Source organism: Perognathus longimembris, chromosome 3, assembly GCF_023159225.1.
Source record: "Perognathus longimembris pacificus isolate PPM17 chromosome 3, ASM2315922v1, whole genome shotgun sequence".
Classification (NCBI taxonomy): domain Eukaryota; kingdom Metazoa; phylum Chordata; class Mammalia; order Rodentia; family Heteromyidae; genus Perognathus; species Perognathus longimembris.
In genome coordinates, this window is record NC_063163.1 from 87,877,334 (window position 1) to 87,896,386 (window position 19,053).

The following is a 19,053-nucleotide window of genomic DNA, read 5'->3' on the forward strand; positions in this document are numbered from 1 at the left end:
CATCCAGTCAACGGAAGTGTTTCTGTCCTCATCCCTCCATGAAAGCTTTTAGCACTCACTGCCCCCAGCCCCCCAATCCCCCAAATCCTCCAGCTCTAGGAACACATGGCCCCACATGGTGTGACTGGCTTTTCACCCAGCATCCTGTTTCTGCTAGGTTCCTTCATGTAGCTATGCCAGTACTTCAAATGCTCGCACACATATACATGTGTGTGTATCTCATTTGTACAATGGCATAGACATTCCACTTGTGCAAATGGGATATATAATTATATATTTATATAACCATATAGAAATGTAATTATGTAGCATAAATGTTAATATTACACTTTAATGGGGTGGTCTTTCCTAGCTAGACTTGGAGGAGCTGAGCTGAGGGTCAGGGGCGCTCAGTCCTGGGCCCCAGCCTCCCTGGAGCGGAGCAGCCCTGAGGAAGTGGAAAGGGTCAAAGACCTTTCTTCTCTTCATTTTCCTTCCATGCCTGGGATGGGACCCAGGGCCACAGTCACATGTGTTTCCACTTTTTACAGAGAAGTCTACCTGGGTACTATGGTCTTGGTTGTGTGGCTGGGCAACTGCTTCTCTACCCCCTAGCCCCACCCCCCCCAGGGATCTTAGCAGGACCCCCTGCAGGGGACTGTTTCCTAGTGAGGCCCTGGAGCCAGGGAGGTCCAGGGTTCGAATGGTCCTTGCTCCACTGCTGGGTGTGCGGGGCTCGGGGGTGGGAGCTCTGCCTGGCACTCAGGCCCAGCCTTCTGCTTGGCAGGGAGAACCGGGTGAGCGCGCAGCAAAAAACCCTGGATGCTAAGAAGACCCTCACCCTGTGGAAGAAGTCCTACTTTGACATCCGAGCCAAGATTGAGGCCTCGGGCCGGGAGGCGCGGTGGGAGTTTGACCGCAAGCGGCTGTTTGAGAGGACAGACTACATGGCTTCCATCTGCCAGGACCTTTATGACGTCCTACAGGTGGGCACCCATCTTCGGGAGCTGTGGGGGAGTAGAAAGCTGGCAGCTGCTCTCTCAGCAGTGGCCCTGTGCATGTCAGGTCAAAGCTGAGGGTCTGGCAATGAAGGAATATTGTGGAATGTGCCAGACTGTTCCACTACTCAGCAGGCCCTTTGCAGCTTTTCCTTGTCGTCGTCTTCTCATTCTCCTCCCTCCTCCCTCCTCCCTCCTCCCTCCTCCCTCCTCCCTCCTCCCTCCTCCCTCCTCCCTCCTCCCTCCTCCTCCTCCCTCCTCCTCCTCCTCCTCCTCCTCCTCCTCCTCCTCCTCCTCCTCCTCCTCCTCCTCCTCCTCCTCCTCCTCCTCTTCTTTGATCTCAGGGCTTCAAGTGCTCTATCGTTTGAGCCATGCCCTTCACGCCTCTTTTGCTCTTAGTTTTTTTTTCACACAGGCTCTTGGGCTTTTGCTTAGGTTTGGCCTTAGACCAAGATCTTCCTATCTTTGCCTCCTGAGTTGCTGGGATTTCAGGCATGAGCTACCTCACCTGGCCCTATGTTAGCATGAATTTTATTCTTGGTTTTTACATGGTACAAGGTTTAAGGAAGTGTGAGACAGACAGACACAAATAATAGGAAGGCAGCAGAAGGAGGGAATGGAGAAGAGGTGGGGTAGTGGCTGGGGCAGGATGTGCAGGTCTTTGAGCCCTGCTGAGGCATCTGGGTCTTACCTAGCAAGCCTCGGGAGTTCAGGTGGGAGATGGCCCATGTGGCAGGTGGCTGCAGCTGTCCACCCTCCATTTCCTGTTCACCACAGGGCACCCTCTTTGTTGTCCACTCTGATCACCCAGGTTTTAGAGGAATTTTACAACATATTTGGTCCAGAGCTAAAGGCCGTGACGGGAGATCCCAAGCGCATAGATGATGTCCTGGGTAGAGTAGACAGCCTGGTGACCCCTATGGAAAACCTGACCTTTGACCCCTTCAGCATCAAGGCTTCCCAGTACTGGAAATATGTGATGGAGGAGTTCAAGATCGAAGTTCTGGCAAGTAACCTGAGAAATGGGGGGTGGGTGCATGTCTTCTTCAGGCTGGGTAATGTTGGCAGGGTTCTGTTTTGTTTTTCAATTGCCACTGATGATTTTTTTTTAAAAAATTCACTGTCCCCGTTGATCCCATGTTATCCCTGGGGAGAAAAAGTTTTCCTTGTGCCAGACGTAGTGGTATTTCTCATGGCTTAGTTCATAGACTGGAACTCCACCTCCTTATGAATCCAGCTCAAGTACAAACTTACAAAATAGCAGCTGACTTCTGCCTGCTGTGTGTGCGCGTGTGCCGGCGTATTCTGGTGTGCACTCTCCGGTCTCCTGTAGCTCTTCCCTCCTCCTTCCTGTGGATGCCTTTGTTTGGCTGGAATACAGTTTTTGGAAGTCTCTTGAGAATGGTTTTATGGGACATTTTTTTAAAAAGTTGGTTTTCCATGTTTCTGACTTAATTTTTCTTTTGTTTTAATGTTATTTTTATTTTATTTGTTGGTGTCAGTCTTAGGTCTTTTTTTTTTTTTTTGCCAGTCCTGGGGCTTGAACTCAGGGCCTGAGCACTGTCCCTGGCTTCTTTTTGCTCAAGGCTAGCACTCTACAACTTGAGCCATAGCACCACTTCTCGCATTTTTTCTATATATGTGGTGCTGAGGAATCAAACCCAGGGCTTCATGTATACCAGGCAAGCACTTTATCATTAGGCCATATCCCCAGCCCCCTGAGTTAATTTTTCTAGGACAAGCCCTCTGTGTTTTCGTAGGAGAATCAAGGGGGCAAGAGGGCTATTTTGTTTTCTTTTGCAGGTTATTGAGAAAGAAGCAAAAAATTTTATTGATGAGTCCTTTAAGACTCTTCGGTCTGCGGAAGCAGCATTTGACATGCTGTTGAAATTTAAGCATATTCGCTCACGGGAGGCCATTAACCGACAGATGATGATGAAATTTAATGACATTCTTGCACAGTATTGTAAAGAGGTAATTGGGAAATCTATGACTGCCTTGGTCTCCAAAAAATACTTAATGAAAGAAAATACTAAGGTCAAAATGAACCCAGCCATCCTCTTCCTAGAGTGCAGAAAATAGAAATTTTATCTAGTGGGAAATCAAATAAGAATGCAAATAATCATAATCATCACCAGGAATGGGGGAAATGTAACAAAAGAACAAACTTAGCCTTGGCCTAGGGAGCACCAGGCCCTGAGCTTAAGCCCCAGCGCCTCCACACAAATAAGTTAGTAAATCAAGTTGCCATAGCACAGATTTGTCATCTCACTGTCCTATAGGCTGGAAGTCTGCCTCAGTCTCCCTGGGGTTAAATCACAGTGGCAGCAGGGACCGCCTTCCATTCTGGGTCTTCTCATGAGAACCCATGGCTGTGTTTCTATGCCTTTCTAGAAGTTTCTAGCCACTAATGCTGACTGCTCACTCTGTCCTTCATCTGTTTTTCTCACCGCTTTAAGAACTGTTCTAGGGGGCTGGGGATATGGCCTAGTGGCAAGAGTGCTTGCCTCGTATACATGAGGCCCTGGGTTCGATTCCTCAGCACCACATATACAGAAAATGGCCAGAAGTGGCGCTGTGGCTCAAGTGGCAGAGTGCTAGCCTTGAGCAAAAAAGAAGCCAGGGACAGTGCTCAGGCCCTGAGTTCACGGCCTAGGACTGGCAAAAAAAAAAAAAAAAAAAAAAAAAAAGAAGAAGCCAGGGGCAGTGCTCAGGCCTTGAGTCCAAGGCCCAGGACTGGCCAAAAAAAAAAAAAAAAAAAAAAAAAAAAACCAAACTGTTCTAGGCTGCCCTGTCCACCGTAAGGTCAGCTGGCTGATCTAGGCTGCCCTGGCCGCCCTGAGGTCAACTGGCTGACAGCTTCAATTCCACCTTCAACGTGACATCCCTCAGTCCCTTGGTCACAAAACACAAGCTCACACGTCGGGGTGGAAGGTGGACCTCTCTGGGGGCCATTGTTATGATACCCTGCCTAATTACCCCAGCACACACAGAGGCTGCTGCCACTGCCGCCGCCTCTTCCTCCTCACTTCCTCCTCATCTCCTCTTCCTTCCTCTCCACCTCTCCCTCCCTCTTCCTTCTCCTGCAGAAAGTGGAATCCAGGCCCTCACACATGCTAGACATGTGCTACCAATGAGCTGTGCCCCCGCCCACAAAATGTCCTTTTTGAATGCAGATTTGCCAGCAGCCATGTCTTAGGAGAGCTGGGAGTTGGTCAGCCCATGGGTGCCATGAGCACGGGCTGTTAGAACATGTGCAACCTGGGGCATTGCGTGCAACAGATCAAAGAAAAACACAGACTAGGAAAAAGCAGCAAATTAGAAGCAAATACTGAAAGTGCTCTTCCTCTTGGTGTGTGTTCTTCTGCTGGGGCTTGAACTCAGGGCTTTGTGCTCTTGCTTGGATTTTTCACTCAAGTCTGGAGCTCTACCATTTGAGCCACTACCAAGCTCTACCACTTGGCTTTTTGCTGTTTAATTGGAGATAAGAGTCTCATAGATTTGTGGGTCTGGTTTGGCTTTGAACCATGATCCTCAGCTTATCCTGAGTAGCTATGATTACAGGTGTGCGCTACCGTGCCCGGCTAAAATACTTTATCTTGGAGTTTTCCTGGACCTTCTAAGTTATGTCTCTTAAAAGACCCAAATCTCAGCCCAAGTCTGTGGCTCCTGGAGGCATCAGGCTGATAGCGCTCCTCTGCCCGCCTTGCAGATTGACATTGTCAACCACATCTTCACCAGGAACCTGGACACCCCACTGCTGTACAAAAACCATCCCCCGGTGGCGGGCGCCATCTACTGGGAGCGTTCACTCTTCTACCGCATCAAGCACACCATCCTCCGCTTCCAGGAAGTGGAGGAGCTCCTGGACAGCGAGAGGGGCCAGGAGGTACAGCTGGTCACCCCTTGGGGTTGCTGGCATCCGTGCATGCCATATGCCACAGGCTGTATGTGTGTGCTCCAGCGCATGTGTGTGCATGTGTGCATGTGCATGCATGTGTGTGTGTGTGTGTGTGTGTGTGTGTGTGTGTGTGTGTGTGTGTGGCTGTGTGTGTCTCCTGGGCAGGGCCTCAGACATCCTGTTGAAAATGCCTCTGTGTTTTCTGTCTACATTTAATACCCAGGCTTTTTCTTGTATTTGACCTGGGTCTCTCTGAGGGACCACTGTCTTTTTTTTTCTTTCCTTTGTGTAGGTGGGCTTGAACTCAGAGTCTAGACATTGTCCCTTAGCTTTTTAACTCAAAGCTAGAGCTCTACCACTTGAGCCATAGCTCCACTCTGGCTTTTGGGTGGTTCGTGGGCGAGAAGAATCTCGTGGACTTTCTTGCCCAGGCTGGCTTTGAACCTTAATCCTCATATCTCAGCCTGAGTAGCTAGGATTACAGCTGTGAGCTGCTGGTTCCTGGTTACCCCTGTCTTCTTAATTCTGTCCCTCCTCCAGCCCAGGGCTTTAGTATGCTCTAGAGTAGATTGGCTCACTCCTTTCCTTCCTTTCTTCCTCTCCCTTTCTTGTGGTACTGGGATTTGAACTCGGGGCCTTGTACTTGCTAGGCGGGTACTCTACCAACAGGCTATGTCCCAGCACAGTTGCTTGAATGCTAGGTAAAGCAGAAATACCTGACGGTGGGCAGAACAATGAAGGAATATGAAGACCAGAAGTACGAGCAATGGAAGGAGACCACAGAGCAGATCCTCCCAAGTCTCATGAAGAAGAGCCTTCTTACCAAGGTTCGGTCTTCCCTCGCTTGTGGTGGCCTGGGGTTTAAACTCAGAGCCATGTGCTTTCTGGGAAGCTGTTCTCCTGCTTGAGCCACATCCTGAGCCCTTTGTGGCTTTTGTTATTTTTTGAATAGAGTCTTGCTTTTTTTTTTTTTGCCTGGGCCAGCTTGGCCATGACTCTCCTATTTAGCTGGGAGGACAGCAGTGTGATATCATATTCAGCTAGTGGTCAACAGGGAATCATAAGAACTGTTTGCCTGGGCTAGCCTCCAACCATGATCCTCTGATCTCTACCTCCAAGTAGCTAGGATTACAAGTGAGAACCACTGTGCCTGACTATCTGTGGCATTCTCTTGAGATAGGATCTGTGGAGCTTGGTGAGGTTGGAAGGAAAGGGAGCCAGTCAGCACAGTACCTGCCATGGGTAGGAAATGGCCCACTGATTATGAGCAAGAAGCCTAACTCTGAGCCTCAGTTTCTCTATTTAGGCATGGTTGGAGCAGATGCCATAAACAGCATCTGACAGTACCTTTCACATGACCCACCCTTCTCTCAGCACTGGGTTCTCTGTATGTAGTAGGCCCTCAATAATTCAATGTTAAGTCTTTGGTTCCTGAAATGCTAGCAAGGAATTAAGTCCCGTCACCACAAAGGGAAAAAGCTGGTGGGATGGACAGGAGCCTGGCCTGCGCTGGTTCCAGCTCCTGTCCCGGCCCAGCCCTAGACATAATCAGAGTCCCCAGTTCTTGAGAGGAGCCAGGATTCTGGAATTTTATGTGAAGTCACCCAGTTTTTATATATTGCTGACCAAATCAAATTCCTTAAAAACCCCATTCCCCAAACAGTGTCCCTGCCTTCCCTGGCCTGCAGGGGAGGGCTCTGCAGTTCTCCCAGGGTCGTGGGGAGCTGGGGGGATCACCGCTTCACCCCAGGACTGGCTCTTTGCAGGTGTTCAACAACACAGAGGAATCCTCAGGCACAGGCCAGGGCCAGGGCCCGGAGAAGGGGGCCGTGTTTGTCATCAACTTCTCTCCCGTCCTCAAAGAGATCATCAACGAGACCAAGTACATGGAGCAGCTGGGCTTCCCCATCCCCGAGCTGGCCCGCAATGTGGCGCTCCAGGAGGACAAGTTACTCAGGTAGAACCCGTGGCCCTTAGAGTTTTTGTCTTCTTTTTTTTTTCAGTGCCAGGAATAAAAACCCAGGCCTCATGACTCAATGTCAACACTGCACTACTTGATCCAGGATCCCAGTCCAGAACATTCTTCTCTCAAACTACCTCTTAAAGATGATCGAACATATCAAGCATTAGTGGTTCACATCTGTAATGAGCTACTCAAGAGGAGGCTGAGATTTGAGTATTGCAATTTGACGCCAGTCCAGACAATCCAAGAGACTCTTATCTCCAGTGAGCCACCAAAAAGCCAGGAGTTGAGCTGTGATTCAAGGGTAGAGAGAGACAGCTAAGGAATAGCTCCTGACCCCAAATTTGAGCCCCAATACTGGCACATGTATGTACATACACACAGAGAGAACAATAATTGAGGATCAATCCCTCCCTTGAAGCATTGTGGGTTTTCTACCTGCCGATCTTGAGCACTTCAGAAATTAAAACTAAGAACTATTTCAATAGAACAGTAACATTAATTACTATTCAAATAACATCTTCTTCTGTAGTGGCAGGGAGGAGAGCAGACCACACTCCGCCACTGACCCACACCCAGCTCTGCAAATCTATTTATTTTTGACAGTACTAGTATTTGAACTCATGGCTTTGAGTTTGACTGTTGCCTTTGCATGTAGTTAATTGATTAATTGTGCCAACCTTGGGTATTGAACTCAAGGTCTGGGTGCTGTCCCTGTCCCTTTTGTGCTCAGGGGTAGCTCTCTATGACTTGAGCCACAGCTCCACTTCTGGCTTTTTGGTGGCTCATTAGAGTTAAGAGTCGCAAGGACTTTCCTGCCCAGGCTGGCTTTGAATTGGGATCCTCAGATCTCAGCCTTCTAACTGGCTGGGATTACAGGCATGAGCTGTCAGTGCTGGTGGGCTGCAGTTATTAAGCCTGGGACATGGTGCAGGTACACAGATGGGATACAGCGCATGCTGGACCACTACCACACGCTCATCGGCACGCTGAACGACGCCGAGATGCTCCTCCTGGCAGACCACTCCCAGGAGCTCATCCACGTGTTTCGCTCCGGATACAAGAGGCTGAACTGGAACTCACTAGGTACCACAGCGCCTGCCCATCACTTCCAGACTGTGATGTACATGGAGTAGCATGTATGGAATTGGTGGGGGGTGGCTTTTCTGCTCAACCTAATTCTCTGAAGACTCGCCAAGTTACTGCATGCAGTTGTGTGCCCTTTTCCTTGTTGTGTTGTACTTCACACACCAGTATTGCCTTTTGCAAGCCACTTAGGTTGCTTCAGTGTTGTGTGGTTGCTGTGCAGTGGACAGAGTTCTGTGTGGACACAAGTTGCCTCTTCTTTCCTGAGATAAGCACTCAGATATCCAACTACTAAGTCATATGGTGGCTGCATGTTTAATATTCTACAAAGCATGCTATTTTCTAAGGTGGCTGAGCCACCCTCCCTTCTCACTCTCCTCTCTTCTTCCTTTTCCTTCCTTCCTTCCTTCCTTCCTTCCTTCCTTCCTTCCTTCCTTCCTTCCTTTCTTTCTTTCTTTCTTTCTTTCTTTCTTTCTTTCTTTCTTTCTTTCTTTCTTTCTTTCTTTTTCTTCTCTCTCTCTCTCTCTCTCTTTCTTGGTGCTGGTACTGAATGGAACTTGAATTTAGGGCCTTGTCCTCTTGCTCAGCTTTTTTTGCTCAAGGTTGGATCTCTGCCAGTTAAGCCTCACCCCTGCTTCTGCCTTTTTGCTGGTTCATTGGAGATAAGAGTCTCTTGGATGTGTCTACCAGCTGGCTGTGAACTGTGATCCTCAGAGCTCAGTCCCTGAGTAGCTAGAATGCGTAGCTAGGATTGCAGGTGTGAGCCACCAGTACTCAGCCCTTTTTGTTTGTTTTGGAAAGTCTTTCTGTATAGCTCAGGCTGGCCTTGGCCTCACAATCTTGCTGCCTCAAGTCTTAGTCTCCTCTATAAATCACACATACACACATACACACACGGCACACACATATCTAAGCTCACACAAGAGAGCCATTCTTTTTTCTGGTCAGTCCTGGGGCTTGAACTCAGGGCCCAAGCACTGTCCCTGGCTTCTTTTTGCTCAAGGCTAGCACTCTACTACTTGAGCCACAGCGCCACCTCTGGCTTTTTCTACATATGTAATGCTGAGGAGTTGAACCCAGGGCTTCATGTATGTGAGGCAGGCACTCTACCACTAGGCTATATTCCCAGTCCCAAGAGAGCCATTCTTAATGACCCCAGTTGATTAGGGTGTAGTCCCTTCGGGAGGCCATGGGCCAGTGGGAGGTATGGAGCAGGGCTGCCTGTGGGTCCCCGGGTGCTGTCACAGTGGGAGGGGTCTTTCTGCGTTTCTCCATAGGTATTGCTGACTACATAACCCGGTGCAAGCAGGCCATTGGAAAGTTCGAGTCTCTTGTCCATCAGATTCACAAGAATGCGGATGACATTTCCTCCCGGCTCACACTGATCGAGGCTGTAAACCTCTTCAAGTACCCCATGCAAAAGAATGAGGAGGAGCTGCCCGGTGCGTGGTGCCCGCTTTTCTGGGTGGGAGATAATAGGAAGTGCCAGCAGGATTGCATGCTGAGGTGTAGCTCGCTTAGACAGAGTCTATATAAAAATATATATGCAGGGTAGCTAGCTAGTTGTTGGAGAAAGGAGAATAAGGCTCAGTCAAGGCTTTACAGCTAAATAAATTACATGTAAATAATTTTATAGTATATATGTTATATAGTCTATGAATGGACTAATTCATTCCTAAGATCTTATTTACTTGAAAGGGCTGTGAGTACAATCCCCATTTTTGCAGTGTTTTATGTATAGTTGAGATGGATTTACAGATCATTCTTATTACTTTTGGTAAGTTTACTTATTACTTTTGGGAGTTCGAACACAGAGCCTTGTGTGTCCTTGGTATTTGCCCTTCAAATGATTGACTTTGTGAAGGTCAGTTTTTGCCCATACTTTGTAATGAGAATGTAGATTACTTTTTGTTGCTGTTGGCTATGCTGGGGGTTGAACTCAGGGCCTTGAGTTGGTGAGGTAGGCGCTCTACTGCTGAGCCATGCCCCAGCCCATAAACCACGGCCTTCCGAGCTCATGTTCACTAGTTCACATGAGATATTTGGAGACAAATAGGATGGCTGAGGCCAAGGCCTCTCAGTGTGTGGGGTTCCCCACTCCCCATGGCCACAGGTCTCATACAGGCAGGTCCTCACTGTGGGTGCTGGCTGTTCTCCACTCTCTGACAGTCTGGGAGGTACCCCGCTCGTTTCCCTGCTTGTCCTGGGTACCCTCGGGGCAGTGACGGGCACTGACGGATATGTCCTTGGCAGGTGTGAAGGAGTTCTTTGAGCACATCGAGCGGGAAAGGGCTAAAGATGTGGAGCACATGGTCAGGTGGTATATGGCCATCGGGCCTCTGCTCACCAAGGTGGAGGGCCTGGTCATCCATACCAACACAGGCAGGGCGCCCAAGCTGGTGCCCTACTACGAGTACTGGGAGGGCAAGATCTACGATGTCCTCACGAAGCTTGTCCTCAAGTAAGCACATGGGATCTCTGCAGGCTACAGTCAGGGCTGGGGTGGGGGGGGAGGCCCAGCACCCTGACTTCCTCCATCCCCAGGACCCCATCCCACTGCCCAGCATGCAGCCACCTCCTTGTGGGGGCTGCTGACCCTGCTGCTCCCCTGCCCCCAGCAGGACTTGATCATGGGTGTGACTTCTGAGCCCAGGTCCACAGAGCTGTTCATTTCCTCACACCGCGTCTCTCATGAGGAGCCCGGGGAGAAGTTTCTCTAGTCTGCTACAGGAAATTGGCATCTTGGCAAAGAGTTTCCCCTTTTTAGTCTCTTCTACTTTTTTGTTTGTTTTTCTTTTCCAGCTTTTGCTTTCTTTTCTTTCTTTCTTTGCCAGTCTTGGGGCCTGGGCACTGTCCCTTAGCTTTTTCATTCAAGGTTGATACTCTATCACTAGAGCACAGCTCTGCTTCTGGAGAGAAGAGTGTCATAGACTTTTGTACCCAGGTTGGCTTTGAACCTTGATTTTTGGACCTCAGCCTCCTGAGTGCTTGGGATGACAGGCATGTGAGCCTCCTGTGTCTGGCTGCTTTGTTTTCAGGTGGTTTGGGCACCACAGTTTGTTGCCTTTACTGTAGCTTTCCCAGCTACAGACCTACAAGGCTCTGTCCTGCAGGACAGTCCACACAGGGGAGGCAGGACACAGGAAACAGGAACTAGAGATGCTTTCTATGAAAGGCTCAGAGCAGAGTGGTGTTTGAAAGGAAGGGTGTGTGTGAATGTGTATGTGTGTATATGTGTGTGTGGGGGGGGGACTGCAATGTCACCAAAGGCCATGTTGTAACTATGATCTGAATCTGAGAAGCCACATGGAAGGAAGGAAAGGAGGAGGGGAAGCAGAGGAGAGGGCAAGGTGGGAGATGAGCTGTGAGTACAAGGCTGAGCAGATCACAGAGGCCCTGGACAGCTGTGACAAGGAGCTCACCTGCTGCTCTCAGAGCAATGGGAGTTCTAGAGTATTATCAGCTGGAGAGGGTGGGGAAAGAGAGAGGAAGCATGTTTAAAAAAAAATCTCATTCTGGGTACTGATGACTCATGCCTATAATCCTAGCCACTCAGGAAGGAGGCTGAGATCTGAGGATTGAGAATGGAGGTTTGAAACTAGCCCACTAAGAAAGTCTACCAGGGCTGGGGATATAGCCTAATGGCAAGAGTGCTTGCCTCGTATACATGAAGCCCTGGGTTCAATTCCCCAGCACCACATACACAGAAAATGGCCAGAAGTGGTGCTGTGGCTCAAGTGGCAGAGTGCTAACCTTGAGCAAAAAGAAGCCAGGGGGGCTGGGGATATGGCCTAGTGGCAAGAGTGCCTGCCTCATATACATGAGGCCCTGGGTTTGATTCCCCAGCACCACATATACAGAAAATGGCCAGAAGTGGCGCTGTGGCTCAAGTGGCAGAGTGCTAGCCTTGAGAAAAAAGAAGCCAGGGACAGTGCTCAGGCCGAGTCCAAGCCCCAGGACTGGCCAAAAAAATAAGTAAGTAAATAAATAAATAAAAAGAAGCCAGGGACAGTGCTCAGGACCTAAGTCCAAGCCCTAGGATTGGCAAAAAAAAAAAGAAAGAAAGAAAGAAAGAAAGAAAGAAAGAAAGAAAGAAAGTCCACGAGACTCTGAATGAAGCAGCAAAAATGCCAGAAGTGAAGCTGTTGCCTAAATGGTTGAGTGAAAAAGCTAAGGGACAGTGCCTAGGCCCTAGTTCAAGCCTCAAGCCATAAACAGACATGCATGTGTGTACACACACACACACACACACACACACACACACACACACGTGTACATGCACACACCCCTGTCATCTTAGCCCTCTGGCAATGGATTCAGGAGAGTCACGAGTTCCGGGCCAGCCTGAGCTACACAGCAACTCTACATCAAAAACCCCAAACCAAACACAACTCCTGGCCTTGGCTGTGGTGGCCTCGGGGAGAGGGATGAAGAGCTGGATTCCAGGAGGGGGCATGGGGCCGGGCACAGAGGCACTCATTTGCCCAATCTCCCAGAACAGCTCTTGGAGATCATGGTACTTATTCCCCAGCTGCGGGTCTTGGCTCCCCAGGCAGCCGCATACTGGGTGTTGGGGCTCGGGAGCGGGGCAGGGTGGGTGACCTCCACTTCCTGTGAGAGCGTGGCATGTCATGGTGTGTCCGCACTGGGTGTGGGGTGTGCTGCTCAATGCGTCCTTCCTCTGGTCCTCAGGAATCTGCAGTCCTTCAACTATCTGGTTCTGGGACATGTCCCTCTGTTCCAAGCAGAAACCATCTTGACAGCCCCCGAGATCATCCTGCACCCCAACGCCAACGAGATTGACAAGATGTGTGTCCACTGCACACGCAGCTGCGTGGAGGTGACCAAGGTGAGGCACACAGGATGCTGCAGGCCCCCACTCAGGGCATGGAGGACACTGGCTTGGCTCTTCTGAAGACCCCTGAGACGCGGGGCATCCCGTCCCCTGCGCCCCACTCTGCTCCTGTCTCCTGTCCCTGCCGTGGCCAGCTGAGGCTAGAGACATCAGTGGTGGGAAGGTGACACGTGCATTTCTGTCTTGGGCCCACACCACTCTGCCACGCACCATGCTGGTCTCATGTCTCTTTCATTGGGTCATGGCCTCAGGGTCCCCCAAACAGAAACTGAACTCCCCACCTTGTCACTAGCCCATGCCAGCTTCCCCTGACCCAGGAGGCTGCAGTAATGCTAGACTCAGGCCCCACCTCAGCCCTCTGCCTCCCTCTCCTGAGCATCCCTAGTATCTCAGCCCAGCTGTGGAGCCCTCCCCTTCTTGGCTCACCTGGACTCAATGGGAAGCTTCAAGAGGCTTCTAGAATCCATTTCCTACCAGAGGCATTCAGGTTGTGTGAGCCCCCCCAATGCTTACTTGTTGTATTACTATTTTTGTATAACGGAGATTTGATCTCAAGGCCTTGTGCTGGCTGGGCAAGTGTTCTACCATTCGAGCCACTCCTCCAGACCCTTTTTGTGCTGGTTATTTTTGAGGTAGGGTCTCACTCTGTGCCCGGGCTAGCCTATCCCCCGCCACGCTGCTCCCCTTGGAGCTGGGGCAACTAGAGGGGATGGAGTCTCACACACTGCTTTTTTGCTCAGCCTGGTCTGGAACCTTAATTCCCTAGTCTCTGCTTCCCAAGTAGCTGGGATTACAGGCCTGAACCACCACACCTGGCTGCTTTATCTAATCAGAGTCTTACCAGGTAATCCAGGCTGGCCTCAAACTCAAGATCCTCCTACCTCAGTCTCTTGTGTGCCAAAATCACACAAGTGTGCATTTCCAGTGTCTTTTAATTATCTTTTTTTTTTTGGCCAGTCCTGGAGCTTGGACTCAGGGCCTGAGCACTGTCCATGGCTTCTTTTTGCTCAGGGCTAGCACTCTGCCACTTGAGCCACAGCGCCACTTTTGGTCATTTTCTGTATAGGTGGTGCTGGGGAATCGAACCCAGGGCTTCATGTATACAAGGCGAGCACTCTTGCCACTAAGCCATATTCCCAGCCCTTAATTATCCTTAAACATATTCCAGATGCCTGTGTGTGGCCGCGGGGTCCTCTGTGGCCCAGCCCCTGCCCACCTTCCTCATCTCAGCTCCTGTCTGTATCAGGCTCCTGGGCCCCCCAGTAGAATCCTGCCTCCAGGCAGGCAAACCCACGCTTCCCCCACTAGCCAGACCCCACTCTGCCCTAAGACACTGTGGACCCCGTTCTCGTCTCGCCAGCATTTCGTGCGGTGGATGAATGGCAGCTGCATCGAGTGTCCCCCGCAGAAAGGGGAAGAGGAAGAAGTTGTGATCGTGAGCTTCTACCAGGAGATTTCCCAGAACCCCCAGATCATCGACCAGGCTGTCATGATCCCCCAGAACATCCACAGGCTGCTGATCAACCTCATGAAGTACCTGCAGCGCTGGAAGCGGTACCGGCCACTGTGGAAGCTGGACAAGGCCATCGTCATGGAGAAGTTCGCCTCCAAGAAGCCCTCGTGCGCGGCCTACGACCAGAAGCTGCAGTTCTACTCGCGGGTGGCACAGGACGTGATGAGCCACCCACTCCAGAGGGACGAGCACTGCATCCGCCTGCAGCTGGGGCCACTGGCGCATACCGTGCAGGACAACGCCAAGTCCTGGGTCACCTCGCTGGGCAAGCTCCTCAACGACTCTGCCAGGGAGGAGCTGTTCAGCCTCCAGGAGGAGATTGAGGTGCCTGGCCCACTTCTTCTGAGGCTGTGGGGGCAGCGGCAGGAAGCCAGCCTGGCATGCAAGGCCCTGGGTTCCAGCACCCAGAGCCCTGGCGCAGCCTGTGCACCAGCTGGGCCCTCGGCCCTCCCGACTTAAGACCTTTGCACTTGTCTTTCTCAGCACCTGTCCAAAAACCTTAAGAGGAGCCCCGGCACCCTGGAAGACCTCAAGTTTGTTCTCGCAACAATTGCAGAAATTAAGAATAAATCCTTAATTATGGAACTCAGGTACAAGGACATCCAGGAGCGGTACCGGACCATGGCGATATATAACATCTTTGTAAGTCCCCTCCCACATTAACGACAGTTCTTCTCAGAAAACCTTTCCAGGGACACGGTTGAGATTCCATTTCCAGCTACCCCCAGATGGTGGGAGGGTGCAGGCATGACCCAAGTAGTAGAGCACCTGCGATGAATGGGAAAGCTGAGTGAGAGTGCAAGGCCCTAAGTTCAAGGCCTGGTGCTGGAACCAACTATTTAGCAGGCGATGCCTTTTGTCTAGTTTTTAGTAATTAGCACAGCTTCCTTCATTCTGTTCTTCTGGGACTCCAGCTGTGTGTGTGGGCGCTCCATCCAGAAGCTCTTCATTCAGGCATGGCAACAGTCTGTTCTGGAATTCCCTTTTGTCTGTGAACAAAATTGTTTTCTAATTCTCCATCTTCTATTTCCTGCGCAGTCTGTGAGCCTCCTGGTTTTTCTTCTTCTTCTTCTTCTTCTTCTTCTTCTTCTTCTTCTTCTTCTTCTTCTTCTTCTTCTTCTTCTTCTTCTTCTTCTTCTTCCTCTTCTTCTTCTTCTTTTCTTCTTCTTCTTCTTCTTCTTCTTCTTCTTCTTCTTCTTCTTCTTCTTCTTCTTCTCCTCCTCCTCCTTCCTCCTCCTCCTTCCTCCTGCTCCTCCTCCTCCTCTTCCTCCTCCTCCTCCTCCTCCTCCTCCTCATCCTCCTCCTCCTCATCCTCATCCTCCCCTCCTCCTCATTTTCTTCTTCCCCACCAGCCTTTTCTGCCAGTACTGGTTTCATACCTGGCTCCTCAGATCTTAGCCTACTGAGTAACCAGATTACAGATGTAAGCCACTGATGTCCAGCTGCTCTGTGTTTGTTTTTTGTTTTTGTTTTTGAGACAGATTCTTGCTACATAGCTTAGGCTAGCCTCAAATTCTCTCTCCTTCAGCCTCAGTGTTCCAAGTACTGGGATTATGGGCATGTGCCACTTGGCTCTGAGTTCATTTGAACTGTAAGAACATAATGCTAATATTTCAAGCACAAGCAAAAGTCCCCAGAGGCCAAATTGACATTTCAATTCCAAATTGTTGCTGAGTTGTCTTTGGTTCTCCCCTTCTTCATCTGTCGTGTCAATCAGCCTACCGACACAGAGAGGGAGCTGGTGGAGAATATTGAGAGCATGTGGCTGAATCTCTTTGAGGAATCCATGAACGTGGAACATGAGCTTGGAGGCATAAAGCGGACTTTCACTGAGGTACCTTGGCTGTCTTCTGGGGATGTCATCTGGGTGAGTGCTGCAGGGAAGAATGAGAGTACCTCTCAGCACCACATTGCTTTGTGCAGATCACCCGTGATGAAATCATGAACTATAGAGCTCAGCTTGAGGAGTTTGCCCGCCGCTTTTACAGCGAAGGCCCGGGGTCTGTGGGCGAAGACCTTGATAAAGGTAAATCATCCATTATGGGGCTTCAGAGCTTGCAGTGTGCATTTTGTTTAAGAAGTTTGTGGGAGGCAGTAGAACTTATAAACCCATAAATTGCCCTCAAATACTTTTCTCATGTCTGGCTTTAGCATTTGCAGTTAGGGAAAGCTGGGCTAGTTCTGAACACTGAATATCGAGGGGCTTTGCAAAGAGCTGGGGGCAGGGTCCACTCCTGGAGAGACTGTGAAGATCCCCACTGCAGCACAGGCGACTTAGCCACCAGCACCCACCTGTACCCATGCCGTCCTGTGCCTTTCTAGCTTATTCTTTGCACTTAGATCCTGGAATGTTATCTTAGTTCCCTGCGGTGTTAGTCATGTTCCTCTCTCAGTGGCAAATGCCTGAGAGGACAATTAAAAAAAAAAAAAGATTAGCCAGGTGTGGTGGCTCATGCCTATAATCCTAGATCATCCAGTGTAAATAGCAGGATTTTGGTCCAGGTCAGCCTGGATAAAAACATGATAACTTATTGGAAAAATAACTGAACTAATCTGGTAGGAGGCCTTGAGTTCAAACCCTAGAATTGAGAGAGAGAGAGAGAGAGAGAGAGAGAGAGAGAGAGAGAGAGAGAGAGAGAGAGAGAGAGAGAGAGAGAGAGAAAGAGAGATTCTTTTGGCCCATGGTTTCAGCTCAGGGTCACCACCACAGCAAGTATGAGGAGGAGGCAGTTGAGAAGCAGGGAGGGAGGAAAAGGGAGGACCAGACCCACCTGTGAGAGCCATGCCCCCAGAGAAGAGGGGGGGAACCAGGGCCCCTGTGCCGGGCTCGGGTCGCCTCCCCTGGCACGGGGGGTCAGGCTCTACTCTACTCTAATCGCTCCCTTTCTCACCCTCTCCCCTGGTCACCTGACCCGCAGGTAAGGCCAGAGTGGAGTGGGGGGCTCAGGAAAGACCTCAGGTGCACGCGGCCGTACGAGATCGCTTTACCTCCCTCCTTACTACCCTTGAAGAAAGCCAGGCGTATGCGGATCTCGGAGACGCTTCAAGAGCAAATCTGATTTAATAAGGGAGTGGCTAGCAGTTGATATAGTAGGGGTTGACGAGAGAAGGGGTGATAGACCAGGAGCTGGCGATAGGCTGGCGAGCTTGTCATAGGACCCCCTCATGAGCTAACGTCACTTGCATAGCACCACCCCAGGGGGAAAGCCCGCGAGAATGGGGAGCACATGGGCTGGCGAGAAAGTTGGGGGGCTGGTCGCAAAGCCAGTTCTTCTGGTTCCGGACCCAGAGAATTGTAGCCTGCTTCCGCATTCCCCCAGGGCTGGGGGAAGGGCGGCGTCTCAGGAGCGCTCTCCTCTGCCCTTCCCCCTCAAGGCCAAAGCTGAACCCCAACACCCCTGGAGGGCCACACCTCTGTAACCTATGTCTGCCAATCAGATCCCACTTCCTAGTCTTCACCAAATCCACTTATGAATCAGTCCAGGGATGGATCTCCTAGTGGGATCAGAGCCCTCAGGATCCCTCACCTCTCGATGACTGGATCCACCAGCTGGGACCAAGCCATCAACCCTGAGTACTTGGGGCAGGCTTTCATATCCAAATCCTAATGCCTGCTCCTCAGATGACACTGGCCAAAGGGGAGAGAAGCTGAAACCATGGTAATTCTTCTAAGTAGAAGCTGGGGATTCCAAACCAATGACTGGCAAGGGTTCAAAGGTCACAGGTGCCATCTGGGGCCCTCAAGAGAGGCGGCTAGTATGGGTGGTGTCGGGTGGGCCATGATGGAGATGTATGATGGCCTCTCATGGTAGGACATGGAGTTGCTAAGTGCGTTGCTAGTCTAACCACGATGCTCGCAGGAGGATGAGCAAAGGATGGTGACCCCAACCCTTCCAATAGCCTCGTTTCTTGCTAGAACTTTCTGATCTGAGGGGCTTTGAATTCAAGGCTTTGGACTTGCTAGGCAGTACTCTACTGTTTGAGCCATACCCCCAGCTCTCTTTGCTCTGGTTATTTTTGAGATAGGTGGGCTGGGCTAGACCATGATTCTCCTGTTTTTGCTTCCCGTCATAGCTGGCACCACATCCACATTTTTCTTTTGGGATAGGGGTCTTCACACTTTTTTACCTAAACTAGACTTGAACTGTGATCCTCCTGGTTTCAGCCTCCGGCATAGCTAGGATTATAGGCATGAACCACACCTGGCCAGTGAGAACATAATTCAGTTTGGGTGGTTTTCATGAAAACATAATTATAAAATCTGATCATTCTAAATCTGTCTTCACACATGGCAGAAATGACAATTTTATACATATCATCCCCAAGTTCTCAGTAAAGTTATACACCCCCAAAGTTGACTTTATTCTGTATTTACCCATGTGGTTATTTCTTAGGAGCCGACCTTTTAGGCACTTATGAAAGAGAGCTAGCGAAATTCGAAAAGAACCGCCAGGAGCTGGCCAATGCTGAGAAGCTCTTTGATCTCCCCATTACCATGTACCCGGAGCTTCTGAAAGTACAGAAGGAGATGAGCGGCCTGCGGCTGATTTACGACATCTACAGGGATTTAAAGGTGAGCATTCCTGGGCTGGTGGTCCAGGAAGGCTCCTCGTGTCTTTGGTGGTAGTCACTTGGGTGTTGCTTGTGTCCTGACCGTCGCTCCCCTCTGTCCCCAGTCTCAGGATCCACTGCTCTTGTTGCTGCCCCAGATAATTTGGGCAGGAAGTTCCCCATAGATCACACTTTGCCTCCCTGGTC

General features: G+C 50.3%; 1 protein-coding gene across 1 annotated transcript in view; it reads left to right on the forward strand.

Moving 5' to 3' along the window:
- Dnah10 (dynein axonemal heavy chain 10) overlaps positions 1-19,053 on the forward strand; it is an 84,537-nt gene that overhangs the window by 10,910 nt on the left and 54,574 nt on the right. Inside the window, exons 9-23 of the mRNA XM_048340715.1 lie at positions 767-965; positions 1,789-1,983; positions 2,781-2,951; positions 4,690-4,866; positions 5,580-5,705; positions 6,663-6,835; positions 7,776-7,927; positions 9,205-9,369; positions 10,181-10,388; positions 12,620-12,776; positions 14,143-14,619; positions 14,779-14,937; positions 16,013-16,129; positions 16,219-16,321; positions 18,690-18,868. Of these exons, the coding sequence (XP_048196672.1) occupies positions 767-965; positions 1,789-1,983; positions 2,781-2,951; positions 4,690-4,866; positions 5,580-5,705; positions 6,663-6,835; positions 7,776-7,927; positions 9,205-9,369; positions 10,181-10,388; positions 12,620-12,776; positions 14,143-14,619; positions 14,779-14,937; positions 16,013-16,129; positions 16,219-16,321; positions 18,690-18,868 (2,758 nt within the window). The remainder of the gene's footprint in view (positions 1-766; positions 966-1,788; positions 1,984-2,780; positions 2,952-4,689; positions 4,867-5,579; positions 5,706-6,662; positions 6,836-7,775; positions 7,928-9,204; positions 9,370-10,180; positions 10,389-12,619; positions 12,777-14,142; positions 14,620-14,778; positions 14,938-16,012; positions 16,130-16,218; positions 16,322-18,689; positions 18,869-19,053) is intronic.